We start from the raw sequence: 15,252 nt of genomic DNA on the forward strand, positions 1-15,252 counted from the left end.
GATGAGTGCTTCTCAATTTTAGAGAATATTTCTTTCACTTTAATTATATTTAGCCTTTTAAAATGTACATTTTTTTGAAATTTACATTAAAATATATTTGATAGTTTATTAGCTCTTAAATTGTTTTTTCTTATAATCATCATGATTAAAGACCACTTATGAAATATTAATTCTTTACTGCTTTCTTAAGCCAAATTTACATAGAAATTTGAGTATGTTTATTACCAAATTGTTTTTATTAATAAACCATTTGAATAAAAATATATTCACATTGAAAAGATACAATAATTTAATATGGATGACTTCATTTTTCATGTATTACAGAAATTACACCAGAAGTCAAAGTATTATAATGTGATAGTATGGTATCAAATTGTGTTTATAAGTTTCTAAAATAGCTCACCAATTATAAAAAGTTCTGGAAGATGTAATAGCAATGTTTTCTACAATTTTCCATTTTGCATTAGTGAATTATATTCTTGATTGATGCCATCTTTACAAATATAAATACTAAATTTAATTTTTAGAATGCCTTAAAATTCCATCTAGCACATTATTTTCAAAACATGAGATCTTATATATGATAATCGTTTCATATGATTTAGAAACTAAATTTTTTCAACTAGTTTTATTTAAGTAAATCTAATTACTCTTTTTATTTAAATATGTTACCAAGACACAAGCAAATATAATAAACTTTTTAAATAAAATAAATTTAGTATTTGGCAATTACAACAAGACATTTGATAAAAAGTAACTGTAGAGGAAAAACTTATGACTTTCTTTTAGTTTCTGTTGCTGTTCTACACGTACTTATGAACAACAATTCAGACAGTTCATTTAAACAGTAAACCTAAGTTGCTCCCAGGCCACTTTTAAAAGAAACGCCTAACAAAAGGGAGGTTTGGCATTACTTCATACGCCCAGGCAACGTGAGTTACATTAGAACTTACCGTTCTTTTGTCAGGCCCTGATCCCTTCACAGAAGTTCTTTGCCAGCAGCTTGATACAGCCTCTGACCCAGAGCTGTGCCTCTGGACATAGTGCTGTCTCATTTGCATGTCATGCTGCCAAGATTAATAATTCAAAAGTCAAAGAATAATTTATTCAGTCAAACCTCCAAGTTAAGTTGAAATAAGGGAACTTCCTGTGAAGTCCAGATACAAAACAAATAACTCATTTCACAAATAGATTTTGAAAAGACTGCTACTGAAATTAGCTTATTCACTATCAACACAACAGAAAAACATTTATTTTCATGTTTATTTTCGTATTTAAAGTTTAGCCCTGTTTATGTTGGGTATACAATTGCTTCTGCCTTTTCTTTGTTTTTCAAATTGACAATATTTGGTGAATTCTATATGGGGCATCTGATAACTAAATAGCTGTTATCAAGAATTTTTAGGGAACTATAAAACTGAAATTTTAGAAGCAAATCTGTATATACTACGTTCTGTCAGTGTATTAGCAAAAGGGATCATAGAGCTTAAGGTATTTCCCGTTTTATTTTCTATGATTAAAATCAAGAGGCACATAAAAAAGAATACATCAAGCAGCTAGGGATTAGGGAGAGAGGTGGTATGTAAGTAAGGTAACCTCAACACATGGCAATTATACATTCCAGTCAGTACACTGCATAGCACCTGGAAGAAAACCACCAAACCTTTAGACAGGAAGCATGCCTGCTTTTTTCTGAGGATTATATTTAATTTATATTCAAGTAAACACTCAATCTGCCTGATCTGAAGTGTAGGGTTTATGCTATATCCCTAATTGTGCAGGCATTCAATCTAATTTGAATGCCATAAAAGTTGAGTGTTGAGTTAGCAGTGACAGGCTGAAGCTCCAAAAGAAACTATTTATTACAGCCAGTCCTCCAAGCCCATATTTCTTCTTTTCCAATATATAAGAACCCAAAACTTAGAAACTTAGAAAATATATTTTATATACATGTATGTATACATATATAATATATTTAAAAGTATACACATGAATGAGATATAAACATATTTATATATGAAATATATGTATATTTATGTCAAATAATGTCTTTCTAATTTCTTGAATTCTTATGATATGACAGGTGTTATACTAAGCACCTTCATGCATTGAATGCTTGTAAAATCTCTCTGAGGTCATTATTAATTTTTTTTTTCATTTTACAGATTAAAAACTGAACCTCAGAGAGGTTAATTAATTTCCCCAAGGTCACAGAATCTGTAAGGAGAGGAACCTGAGCTTAAACCTATATATTTTTATTGTAAAAGCCCCTGCTTTGAATCTTTTTTATTGTTATCAATTAGTCATTGATTTTTTATTAGTTGCATTGTACAAAATAACATAGTGATTAGACATTTATGTACCTCACACAGTGATAACCCCAATAAGTCTGTTACCCATCTGACACTGGACATAGTTATTAGAATATTATTGACTATATTCCCTATGCTGTCCTATATATCCCCATGATTATTTTTTAAATTATAGTTGATGTTTAATATTATTTTTTATTAGTTTCAAGTGTACAACATAGTGGTTAGACATTTACGTAATTTATGGAGTGATCCTCTCAATAAGTCTAGTACCCATCTAGCACTATGCATAGTTTTTACAATATTATTGACTGTATTCTCCATATTGTACTTTACATCCCCATGACTATTTTGTAATTACCAATCTGTACTTCTTAATCCCTTCACCTTTCTCACCCACACTCTCAGCCCACCTCCCATCCAGTAACCATTAGTTCTCTGTATCTATGAGTCTGTTTCTGATTTGTTTACTATTTATTTTGCTCTTTAGATTTCACATATAAGTGAAAGCATATGGTATCTTTATAAGTCTGACTTATTTCACGTAGGATAATACTCTTTAAGTCCATCCATGTTGTCACAAAAGGTAAGATTTCATTCTTTTTATGGTAGAGTAATATTCCATTGTATATATGTACTACAATTTCTTTATTCAATCGTCTATTGATGGGCATTTTAGTTGTTACCATATCTTGGCTATTGTAAATAGTGCAATGAACATTGGGGCATGTATAATTTTTCTAATTAGTGTTTTGGATTTCTTTAGATAAATATCCAGGAGTGGAATTGCTGGATCATAAGGTAGTTCTATTTTTAATTTTTTGAGGAAACTCCATACTGTTTTCTATTGTGGCTGTACCAATTTGCAATCCCATCAATAGTGCATGAGGGTTCCCTTTTCTCCACATCCTCGCCAGCATTTGTTTGTTGATTTATTCATGATGGGCATTCTAATAAGTATGACGTGACATCTCATTGTGAGCATCTTTTCATATGTCTTACCTGCTCTGATTTTTGATTGCCTATAAGATTGAATGACAATAATCTTATAGATTGAATGACACAGATTAAATAAAAGTCCAAGAAATAATGACAACATTTTTTCAGAAATGGAGCTCTTTCTTACTTTTAGAAGGAAGACTAAAAACACCATTTTTGTCTATAATTTTAAAAGGGCAAAAGCAAAGCATTTTAAGCGTGGAGGCCAGGCTTATTAATTTTAAACATAAATTAACTTGACCTCCCCCCCCCCCCCCCCCCCCCCCCCCCCCCCGCTCCGCTGCAAACAACCAAGGCATCTGGCTGTATTTCACAAGTTTCGCCACCATTCTGATGGGAGATAAGGGCTACTCCCTCTTTGTGTGATGGTGAGAATACCCCAGTACTTCCTCTTTCTTTTCCCCACATCCTGGCTACAGTCTCATTCTGGACTGTGGACCATACTTCTCCTTTCTTAGAGGAAATATCATCAGACCTATGGCCTGGCGGCCTTAATTCCCTCCTGTGTCCTAATTTACCCAAAGTTTCATTGCCTCAGGATACTTTCAATGGAGAAACTAGAGTGATTCTGGGACAGACTTAAAAGGTCTCTAATACTTTCTTTTTCAGATAAAATAATATTTATTATTTCACGTACAAAGCCTCAGAGAATGATTCATTCTAGTGTTAGTTCATTCAGTGGCATGATGAAGTCTCTAATACTTCTGTTGTTTTCATATCACGAGGCTTTGTTCAGGTCTATAGAAGAATAGCTTCAAGGGTCAAGGCCAGAATCAGGGTTTTGGACCTTGCGAACAGGGTCTGCGTCATGGGTGTGCAATGTTTTAGTCACATAGGGCCTCACACTCTAAAGGTCCATACCCTTGATTTAAAGCTCTGCTTTGGCCTTCTAATTGAAACTCTTAATAACATTTTAACAAAAGTCCCTGCATTTTCATTTTTCACGAGGCTCTGTAAATTATAAATTATGAAGCAGTCTTCAGTCTTGCCTGTGAGAGGACAAGTCTCTTAGGAAATAATTATAGTTAGCATATAAAATTTTCATGTGGCCAAATTTTTATTTTTAGGTTTTCTTTTTTTCTTTCTTTCTTTTTTTTTCTTTTCTTTTTTCTTTCTTTCTTTTTTTTAAAGAAACAATGTGACATGTTGAAATTTACTGTTGGAGAACAATGAAAATTTGAAAGACAGTAAAGTTTTTAGTACATTATATTGTACTGATTAAGAGCATAGGCCTGGAGGCAATCTGTCTCCTTCAAATCCTGGCTTTACCCCTTAATTGCTCCCAGTTTTCTTAACTGTAAAGGAGGCCAATTGCACGGAGTTATTATGTATGTAGTAAAGTATACAGTTTATATATATCATATGAGGTCCAAATTAATTGCTAAATAAATGCTGGCTATTATAGAAGTTTATAACAATTGAGAAGCAGATTTCTTCACAGTGATAATGTTAACCCAATACCATCAATGTTAGAATGCCCAGGATGGTCTATTTAAAAGGACCTTATAAAAGGCAGCATGGTGAAAAGATTAGTGAATTTTCATTGTGGTTTTGCGTTTTACCCACTGTGTGCTCTTTGAAAAGATAGCGTAACGTGGTTTTCTTGTTTCGAAAAGGGGGATGATAATTCCTATCCCATAAACCTCATAATATTCATAATATCAAATGAGATAATATATGAAAATGCAATGGGCTAGGAATGCAAAAGCAGTTCATATAAACCAGGAACACTAATCAGGAAATTCAAAAGGAAGAAAAAAGAGATGGCACAGACAATTAAAATAATTAAATCCAATGTTAATAATAATAACTTTCACTAACATTTTTGAGCACTCGCTCTGTAACACCACGTGTGCAGTAACTCCTATAATATTCACAAAAATTTAATGTAGTGCATATGATTAATGTTCTTAATTTTTGGATAAAGAAACAGGCTGAACAGAAATTAAATAATTATCCACAATCATACAGCTCATAAATGACTTAGGCTGTAACTTGAACTCTTTTCTGTTTGACCCTGAACTCAAGCCTTTGACTGTTTCTCACAAGATAAAAACATATATATATATATATATATGTGATATATATATGTTTTAATATATATGTGTATATATGTCATATATATATACATATATATGTATATATATACATACATATACATATACATATATATATATATATATATACATATATATATATATATATATGTATTAGATCAAAACATAAAATGACGGACCTTGGTTAATGTTTAGTTTAAATATGGCCATTTCATGTGTTTTGTTCTAATAAAAATAAGTTTAAAACCAACACTAAGTTTAATTATTGGCCATCAGATTTTTGGTTATCAAATTTAATTATTTAAATTTGCCAACTAAATAGAATAGAACATTTTAGAAAAGAAACCAGGCATGTTAAAAATAAATAAATGAAGCATTTATAGAAAGGCTCTACTAACACTGTCCCTGAGCATGTTCAGAAGACACGTTTCTTTCAACAGCACATATAAGTCTGTGTGAAACAGAAGCTGATGTCAGGGTCACTCTGATCTTCAAAGAATCACAGGCCAGAAAAGACGACAATTAATGGAACTCAAGCAAATTCTCTTAAACCCTTTGGGGTGGTAATAATAATAATAATAATAATAATAATAATAATAGTAAAATAATAATACATCTCCAAAGAATTGAATTAAATCAAAATTATTGAGGAGGATATTTTGGTGTTGCTCTGTTGGGTGGACCTACCCAAGGCTACCTGGTTATTTCCCTATCCAAAGAACGGTTTTAGATAGAAAAAAAGAAATTAAGAAGAACAACAAAAAAGAAAACATAATACATAGAGGGTATATGTGGATTGTCTCTAAACTCTTCCAGATTCTAGAAACCAAACAAATTGTTGACCAAATTTACTTTACCATGGAAAGTTAACTATTCAAGGTGGGAATTCAGGCTGAGGCAAAGAAATTTATTTCCTCTTTACATAAAAATCCTTGTCATGTAAGAGTCACATTAGTAATTCAGATTTGTACATTATTGCTTTTTTCTCTTATCACAGAATTGAGAAAAATGTGCCATGTTTATTATTTTTCTGCATAACTCAAAGAAATTGTGCTCTACTGAATTAAAATATATTAATTGTTGAAAGTATCTGGCTAGAGCTGAGGGATTCTAAGTTCTTTGAAGTAGTAACAGTAAATGTAGAAATGCAGCAAACTTATCTTTTAATAGTGAAATATTATGATAATATGATAATATTTAATATTATCTTTTAATATTGAAATACCTTGAAATCAACGGCTAAATGATTTTTTAAATGATATATGGTAAACGTCAATCATAGGTGTTTCCCTACAAAAACAATGCTGTCTTGATTCCCTGAAATGAAATTCAAATATTTATGTGAAATATGGAGATAATTTTCACTCTTAACAGTCACTGACCAAGGCACAGCATTTTTGATTTTAAAAAGAGAGTTTGCCTCAAACACTGAAACAGTTTATTCATTTGTTAATTGGCTATTCAATTGCTCAGTCTTTTCCAGTCACATTTACCATATTTTGTGCAAACTGACATGCTTTTCAGTGCATTATTTATGAAAACAAAACAAAACGAAAAAACCAGCTAGTTCACTGTTTTGATGTTCACATAAGCACTGTTTATTGGGTACTAATTAACCACTCCTCCCCCATCTTGCACCCCTTACTTGCTCCAATATATTATTTACCCTTGGAATAAAGAACACAAAGTCAGTCTGATTAAATCTCACTGAGCATTTTAGTAACTGAATTGGAAAGTTTTCAAAATTCCCTGGGGTACAGGAAATATGTTCATTAGGAGAGAGAGCTAAGTGCTTTGTGACTGTGTTATGAATTAAATTAAGGAAAGTAACTATTTCCATTAATAAAACATTTAGTGGTATGATTCTCTTTTATTAGTATCTTTACCTTTACAACATACTTATTGATGTAATTTTTAATTTTAAAGTATGTTTTATGCTGACTTATTATACTGCAAAACTAATAAAATTTGATTTTCACTGTTAGGTCAATATTGTATTGTAGTAAATGAAAAATTTTCAGATTTTATCAGTTCTGACAATTACAAATAAACAATGTAAAAGTTTAAGAAAATATTCAAATACCACCTTTTAAAATATGCCCCCACCCTATATTAATTATGTATCTATAAGTAGTATTTTTCATTTTGACTTAACTTTAAAACCCATCACTGGTATTATTTGTGAGTTGTTGCCAGTCTAAACTCCTAGCATGGGCTGTTGGATCTGAAAACATGCTGAGCAATCATTGTGTAGAGCTAAGTACAAGGGCACCTGGCTCAGAATTGTTAAGAGAAATACCCAACGATGGGGAAGGCTGTTTTGGCGAATAATGAGGGATATTCTGTTCATGATGGAGATACCAAGATCCATACTGGGGAGAAGAGAGTGGCAGAGAACCCACCCTGAGAGCCATATATGAGGTCTGACAATTAAGTTCGCAAACTTGCCTCCGTGTGCTTACATTGGCAGCACTGTACAAACAGCTTGGAAAGATTTCCTAACCTTGGTATATCAGTGTCTCATAGCTGTGTTCATGTCAACGTGTGGTTGTGTCTTGCTGAGTGACATTCATTATTATTGTTGCGTGTTTTGTATGCTGTCACGAGAATGTCTGAGCTTGAATTAGAGCAATGAATAAACATTAAATTTCTTGCTAAAATAGGCAAGAGTTGATGTGAAATCAGGGACATGTTAGTCCAAGTTTATGGGAATGATGCCATGAGGAAAATGGTAATGTACAAATGGATTAAACGTTTTCTGAAGGGAGAGAATGCATCACTGATGAAGAGAGTTCAAGGTGACCAGTAACAAGCAGAACTGACAAAAACATGGCAAAAATTCATCAAATTGTGCGTCAAAATCATTCGCAACTGTGAGATACATAGCAGATCAAGTAAACATTGATAAAGAAACAGTAGGAAAATCTTAACTGAAAATCGTGGTGTGTACAAAAATGGTCCTGAAGGAATTAACCGATGAACAAGAGCAAGGGGGAGTCAAAGTTTGCCAAGACATTTTGAAGAGGCAAGATGATGTTGGGCTATGTTATTACTGGTGATAAACAGGGGTGTACCAATATGACCTGAAACAAAGCGTCAACTTGCACAATGGAAGTCAGCCAATTCTCCACAACCAAAAAATTCTGTCAATCTAAATCAGGGGTGTTCAAACTTTTTTCAACGTTTTTCACCAAGGGCCATATGCGGTAAAATACACAAATAGCCGGCCACTCACTTGAGGTGAAGTACGTATTGCCTCACCTGGTTTATTTAAGTAAACTAAATATATTTTTGGAATTTTCTGCGGGCCAATGAAAAATGGATCGTGGGCCGCAGTTGGCCCGCGGGCCGCAGTTTGGACACCCCTAATCTAAATCAAGAGTCAAAACAATGTTGCTAACATGTTTTTAATATCAGAGGGATTATTCGTTATGAATTTTTACCAACTGGACAAACAGTTAACCAAGCTTACTATTTGGAAGGGCTGAAAATGCTGCATGAAAAAGTTAGACGACCTGAATTTTTCACCAACAATTCATAGCTCTTGCATCACTACAATGCACCAGCTCACACGGCACTGTCTGTGAGGGAGTTTGCAGCCAGTAAACAAATAACTGTATTGGAACACCCTCATTACTCACCTGATCTGGTCCTCAGTGACTTCTTTCTTTACCCGAAGATATAGGAAATATTGTAATTAATTCAACAAACATGTATTGATCACCTATAATGTTTAAGGCAATGTGGTAAATAAAAGGATAAGTATAAAACCTCAAGGAATTTGTGACCTTTTACACTAAAATCTTTTTAAAATTTTGAACAGTCTCATCCCACAGGAAATTTCTCTTTTTGCCTTCCATATCTTCAACTAGTCTACAATATGATGCTTATTATTGTTTGAATTTTTAGAAGACAGAATTTCTGTAATAACCTGATTAACGATCTAGCTTTTCTAAAATCTCTGAAACTCTCTTTTGTTGACTTACTAAATCAAATATTTAGCACGTAATCTTGAAAAATTTACATCATTACTTAGGCCTCGTTTTTCTCACATTGTTGGGCTGAGTTATCAGTGACAAATGAGAGTGATAAGGGCTGTCTCTCTCCATGCTTAAGTCCATGGAAGACATTATTTATCAATCATGCTGTTGTTCCTGCTGTGCTCAAACTTAACCTCAGAATATTTCTTAACAGAGTGCTCCAGGAAGTCCCTACCAATTAAAACTACCACTCTTGGTATATCCTGGCTTGAATATAGGAGTTCTCATGCAAGTATAAGTTATCTGATTCTACTGTATGATAATTTCCTCTTAAAACTGTAGTACCAGCTGAGAGTTTGGTTTTTGCCTAATCTTTTCTGCCATTTTATGTTTCCTTATTGTCCCAGGCTCCTAGAAAACTGGTCGTAAGTTTGACCACAGTTGACATATTAGCTAGATTCATTTACTCTGGTTTGAAGATTTTTATTACATCTGAAAAATTATTATAAACTGCATCAAATACTTTTTACAAAATGTCAACTTCTAAGTAATAAGAGAAAAATGTTTCAGTGATTATTCTTTGTATGACATTTATTAAAGTCTCATAGTATATCAATTTCAACTCAAAGTAATCCAGAATATTGGTATGCTGACTGGTTTAGAATTTTACATATAGTAATTGAAACTTTCACTTTTTTTTTTTTTTTGTAATATGTGGATTTATGATTAGAGCAAAGGCCTTGTCCATCTTTGGTTATTTCACAAGCCTTCTTTTAAATAGCAGGTAGAATTATACAGAACAAGGGACAAGGAAAAGTTTCCTAATATTGTTCCTGGAGAAATAAAACCCAGTTTCTTAGCTAATCTCTGGGAGGGGGGAGATAGGGAATGTAGGAAAAATAATTCTATCATATGGTACTAAGCTTTGTGAATTCAAGACGAGAATGAGGAAAAAATAAATCACAGAAGTGGGGGGAAATTCTCTTAGAATCCAGGACATCAAAGAGTGGTGCTGACATAAGGGAATGTTTGGAATCAAGGTCAAAAACAAGAATTAATAGAAATAACAAGTACCTTACCCATTAAGCAATAAATACACTGCTGAGGGTAAAAATTAGCAAAATTCAAAGAATCTGACTTACCTTTCTCTAAACTGGGTCTGTTACATGTTTGTTTTAATTAAAACAGTCTGCTTGCTCCATTAACCTTGTAACTGTCCAGTTTTATTTACACAGATGGGAACGATTTTGCCAGAAATGATGTTTTTGTTCATTTTAATTTGCATACCATGCCTTTAGAAAGTTGGAAATATTTGCCAATCATAATTTTTAAATTTTATTGATAGGTATTCTGCAATTACAAAGTTTTATATTTACAGATAAAATTATATTATTTTTAATTCTGGGGAAATTAAAAAATAATAAGAAAATTATGTTTTCTAGGAAGAAAGTCAGCAATGTAATATCTACTAATACACTGAGAAATAAAGGAGAAAACATTCAATTGTGTGGCAGGAAAGAGGGGTCAGGAGAAGATTATATGTGCTGAGATAATGTTAATACAAACCTTTAAGAACCCCTACCTTGATGGCGGGGGTGGGACACTAAAGCAAGCAATATGAATACTGCTTACAAACGTGTTTAAATTTCTGTGAGAGTATTTGCATTTCACATTTTATGTTTCAGTCACAGTGTAATGTTTTTATAATTAAACTACTTATTTAAGATGATTGTAGAGTCACTCACTGTTGTACAAAACAATGCAGAGAGATCTTATATATTCTGTACCCCATTTCCCCCAATGGTAAAATCTTATGAAACTATAGGACAATATCATCCAATATACTCACATTGATATAGCGCATTTCCATCACCACAACAATCCCTTATGTTGCCCTTTATTAGCGGTTTTCACCTTCCCTCTTTCACCTCCTTAAACCCTAGTAACCACTAATCTCCTTTTCTATAATTTTGTCATTGCAAAACTGTTTTGTCAATGGAATCATGTAATATGTAACTTTCTAGGTTTGACTTTTGACTCAGCATAATTCTCTGGAGATCCATCCTGGCTGTCGCGTGTATCAATAGTGTGTTCCATTTTATGACTGGGTAGTCTTCTGTGATACAGATGTACCACAGTTTGTTTATTTGACTGTTGAAAGACATCAGGTTGTTTCCAGTTTTTTTGGCTATTAGGAGGAATAAAGATGCTATGAACATCTGTGTTCAGATTTTGGTATAAACATGTTTTCATTTCAATAGGATGAATGTACAGGTATAAAATTGCTGAGTTATGTGGTAGTTGCATGTTTAGTGTCTTTGAAAACTGCTAAACTGTTTTCCAGCATGGCTATGTTTCACTAGCAACATGTGAGTAATTCGTTTTTCTCCAGTCTCACCAGCATTTTGTGTTGTCGTTATATTTTATCATCATCATTCTGATAGGTACTTAGTGGTATCTAATTGTGAATTGTTTCACAATCGTGTGGAACATTGTTCATGTGCTTATTTTCTATCACCTATATTTTTTGGTGAAATGTCTGTTCATGTGTTTTGCCCATTTTCCAATTTAATTTTTTTTATTATTGAGTTTTGAGTGTTCTGTATATATTCTTTAACCCCATTTAGCTCATTAAATAAGAAAACAGCCCTTTATTTCACTCTCAACTATAATAAATTCATTTTAAAATTTCTTAAAGCAGAAAGACTTAAACTACCTACCTAAGTCTAAAGGGAGAGAAACATACATGAAATAAATGCTGGGTGTTGATTGATTTTATTCCTGGTTTCCTTCAGGCATTTTCAGTTAAATATAGAATAATAAAATTTCTGCACAATTAGAAAACATGATTCATGATTAGGGTCATTAAGTTTGAACTGATAATGATTCTGCTTTAGTGTCTTATTATTTCCTTTAAGGAACTGAATGATACATGACTTGAAATTGTGTAGCTTGTTTGAATCATGGCATTTTAGAGTAATATTTATGTTGTCACAAATAGTTTTCTCACAATCCTCAGAGGGAAAATTATGTATATCTAGATTTGCACCTATCTTAGTTTAAAGTTACATATTGCTGTTAAATGCAATCATAATAGCAAATAAAATTTCTCTTGATAGTGTTTATTGTATTGACTATCATTTATATGGCTGTGTTCTTAAATTTCTGCCAGTTTAAGATATCTCATTTCAAATGGTGCAAGTATCATAAAAAGAAAGATGTGAAATATAAAATGGGTTATCTTGATTTTGGTAATACGTGCTTTATAGCTTCCACATAAGATTGACCAAAATAAAGTAGAAAAAAAATATATTGCATTGTTGTCCTTCCAAAAATGTCCACCCAAGAAAGAAAGAATTGTTCCCTGAAAATCTTTTTCTGTCCCTGTATATTCATGAACCTAACCAGGCACAATCTTAGGGAGTTAGAATGATTGGGGATTTATCAGGACTAAAAGATAGAGTGTTCTTTTGCGAAGAATTGGCACTCTTCATCTTGAAGAGAAAAAGTAAGCCCATGCTAAATTTCAAAAATGTTCCTAGATGAGAGCAGTTCCACCATTCTATGTCCTCTGTTGCAGACATTCTTTAATAAGTAGAGGGGGTACATGCTTGGGATTTGTCTAATCCCACTGAATGGCACACCCAACCCCACAATGGCCCAGGCAAGTCATGTGATGAAAGATGATAAAAACATGAATCGTGGGCTCACTCCACCTCTCAATGGCCATTTTCCTTACAAAAAAACGACATTAGGTCATATTTAGTTGTGAAACAGAAAACTTTCAAACCTATAATAAATCATCAAGATATTTCAAAATAACTAATTAAGGGCTGGCCCTGTGGCTCAGGTGGTTGGAGAACTGTGCTCCGAATGCCAAGGTCGCTGGTTTGATTCTCACATGGCCCAGTGAGCTGCACCCTCTACAGCTAAGATTGTGACAACAGCTCTCCCTGGAGCTGGGCTGCTGTGAGCAGCCAGAGGTTAGCATGAGCTGCTGTGAGCTGCCGTGAGCTGCTGTGAGCAGCCCATCAGCGACCGACTACTTCAGCTGGGGGCAGTGCAAGGCTCCTAATACCAGCATGGGCCAGGGAGCTGCACCCTACAACTAGACTGAGAAACAACGGCTTGAACCAGAGTGGGGGGCGGGAAGGGAGAGGAAGCTAATTAACATTTCTCTAAAACAATGTCAACATATCTATGCACAGAGGCCATTACATCGTTCCCATGTACTAGAGGTCAAGCCTTAAGTGGGGGAGCCCCATGGGCATAATGTGTTTTCAAATTCTGAATTCGAGTTTATCATACTAAACAGAATGGACTTAAGTATAATGTTTCTTTTTTGGACCTGCATTTTTCCTCTGAGATTTAAAAATATCTGATGTACAATGTGTAAAGGCTAAAAAAATGCCACTTTTTGATAAAGCCCCTGTTAAAGATCCATTAAGGGCTATAATTTTGAATGGACAACATGTTGTTGTTACTGGTAGAAACACCCTTGTGAATTTTTCTTAATATTAGCATTCATATAGTAACATTATCCATGAATAGTTAAAATTTTGCATGGTGGTTTCAAAGATATTTTAGTCACTTGCATTTTTATGTTCTATATATTTTTTTTTCTTTCACAAAGTTTTTCTTGTGTTTTATAGTTGCTATGTCCCCAGGTCCTATGAGAGATAGTTCCCTTGACCTCTTATATCTTCAGATTCCCACAACTCACAAATCAATGATATTCTCTTTCCAAGGCTATGAACTCTGGGACTCCTGTTACCCTCTGTGATTTGAGTTCCATGTAAGTCAAAGAATGGAATGGCTTGCTTGCATCACTCAACCGATGATGTATTCTGTAGACTATTTGTATTTGGATGGGCAAAATCTTTAGAAATAAGTGTCATTTCAAAAATGCATTAACTTTTCCATAAAAAAAAAGAATTACCCACAACTTTCCATAAGCAGAAAGGTGCCACCTTCCACATACATTTTGAAATAAGTAAATTAACAATATGCTTAAGTGTTCCCTTTTATAGTTAAGTACTATGCCAGTTGTCTTGAGGGAAAACTAGATAAATCAAAGCCCCTGGCTTACAAATATTATTTAATAATGTATTTGAAATTATCAGTTACTATCTAGGAATCACAGTGGTAGGAGATTGAGGCTGTAGCTAGACTCTTAATGAGAGGTTTCACTTCTTCTGCCTTTCCTCAAAGACTAATTGATGTGTGGAACATTAAATATGAGACTTAAAAACCTGTGAAATCATTATGTAGCTGTTGGTTGCTTAACACACTGCATTTTATACCCTTGGATATGTTTTTTTTTTTTTTTAAAGAAATGACATTATGTTAGAAGAGCTTGCAGCAGAGAAGCAAAAATTTCTACTTCGTTATGTATTTTCTTGGGTTTGTGGCAGGAGGATTATATTAAGTGACATATAATTTCATAATCCATGAAATAAACATGGCCCTTCATGTCAGGCCCACTCTGAAATGAGAAAGATACATATTTGAGTTAAAAGATACATGATTGTGATGTGAATTACTCTGCAAAATCATCACCTTAAACTTGCTAAAATATACCATCTATTCTTTATTATTGATCGTATGGGATAATGACTGTGTTAGAGTCTTGTGAGGATTACAGAAAACAGAAAGCAGCAACTAGATGTATGGATTTACCCACGGTATTCTTGTTCGGGCATATCTCGTTACAAAGAAGCCCTATTTTAAGGATTACAAATGAAAGGACAGTTAGGCCTCACTAAAAATCTGGAATTTTAAAAGTCAGAAATTGATGAATGAAAGCTAGTTTGTCTATCTTTTTTTATTTATCTATATTTATCTGTCTGTATGTGTATGTATGTACAAGTTTGGACAATTAAGTTCATGAACTCATCCTAGAAA

At 33.4% G+C, this 15,252-nt stretch overlaps 1 protein-coding gene across 2 annotated transcripts in view; it reads right to left on the reverse strand.

Moving 5' to 3' along the window:
• Positions 1 to 15,252, reverse strand: part of SUCNR1 (succinate receptor 1) — a 46,226-nt gene that overhangs the window by 6,795 nt on the left and 24,179 nt on the right. The window contains exon 2 of one of the 2 annotated variants that reach the window (XM_081029313.1): positions 954 to 1,067. The exons of the other annotated variant lie outside the window; for it this stretch is intronic. Within the exon in view, the coding sequence (XP_080885439.1) occupies positions 954 to 1,067 (114 nt within the window). The remainder of the gene's footprint in view (positions 1 to 953; positions 1,068 to 15,252) is intronic. 2 annotated transcript variants of the gene reach the window in all.

Source organism: Rhinolophus hipposideros (assembly GCF_964194185.1).
Source record: "Rhinolophus hipposideros genome assembly, chromosome: 2".
Taxonomy (NCBI): domain Eukaryota; kingdom Metazoa; phylum Chordata; class Mammalia; order Chiroptera; family Rhinolophidae; genus Rhinolophus; species Rhinolophus hipposideros.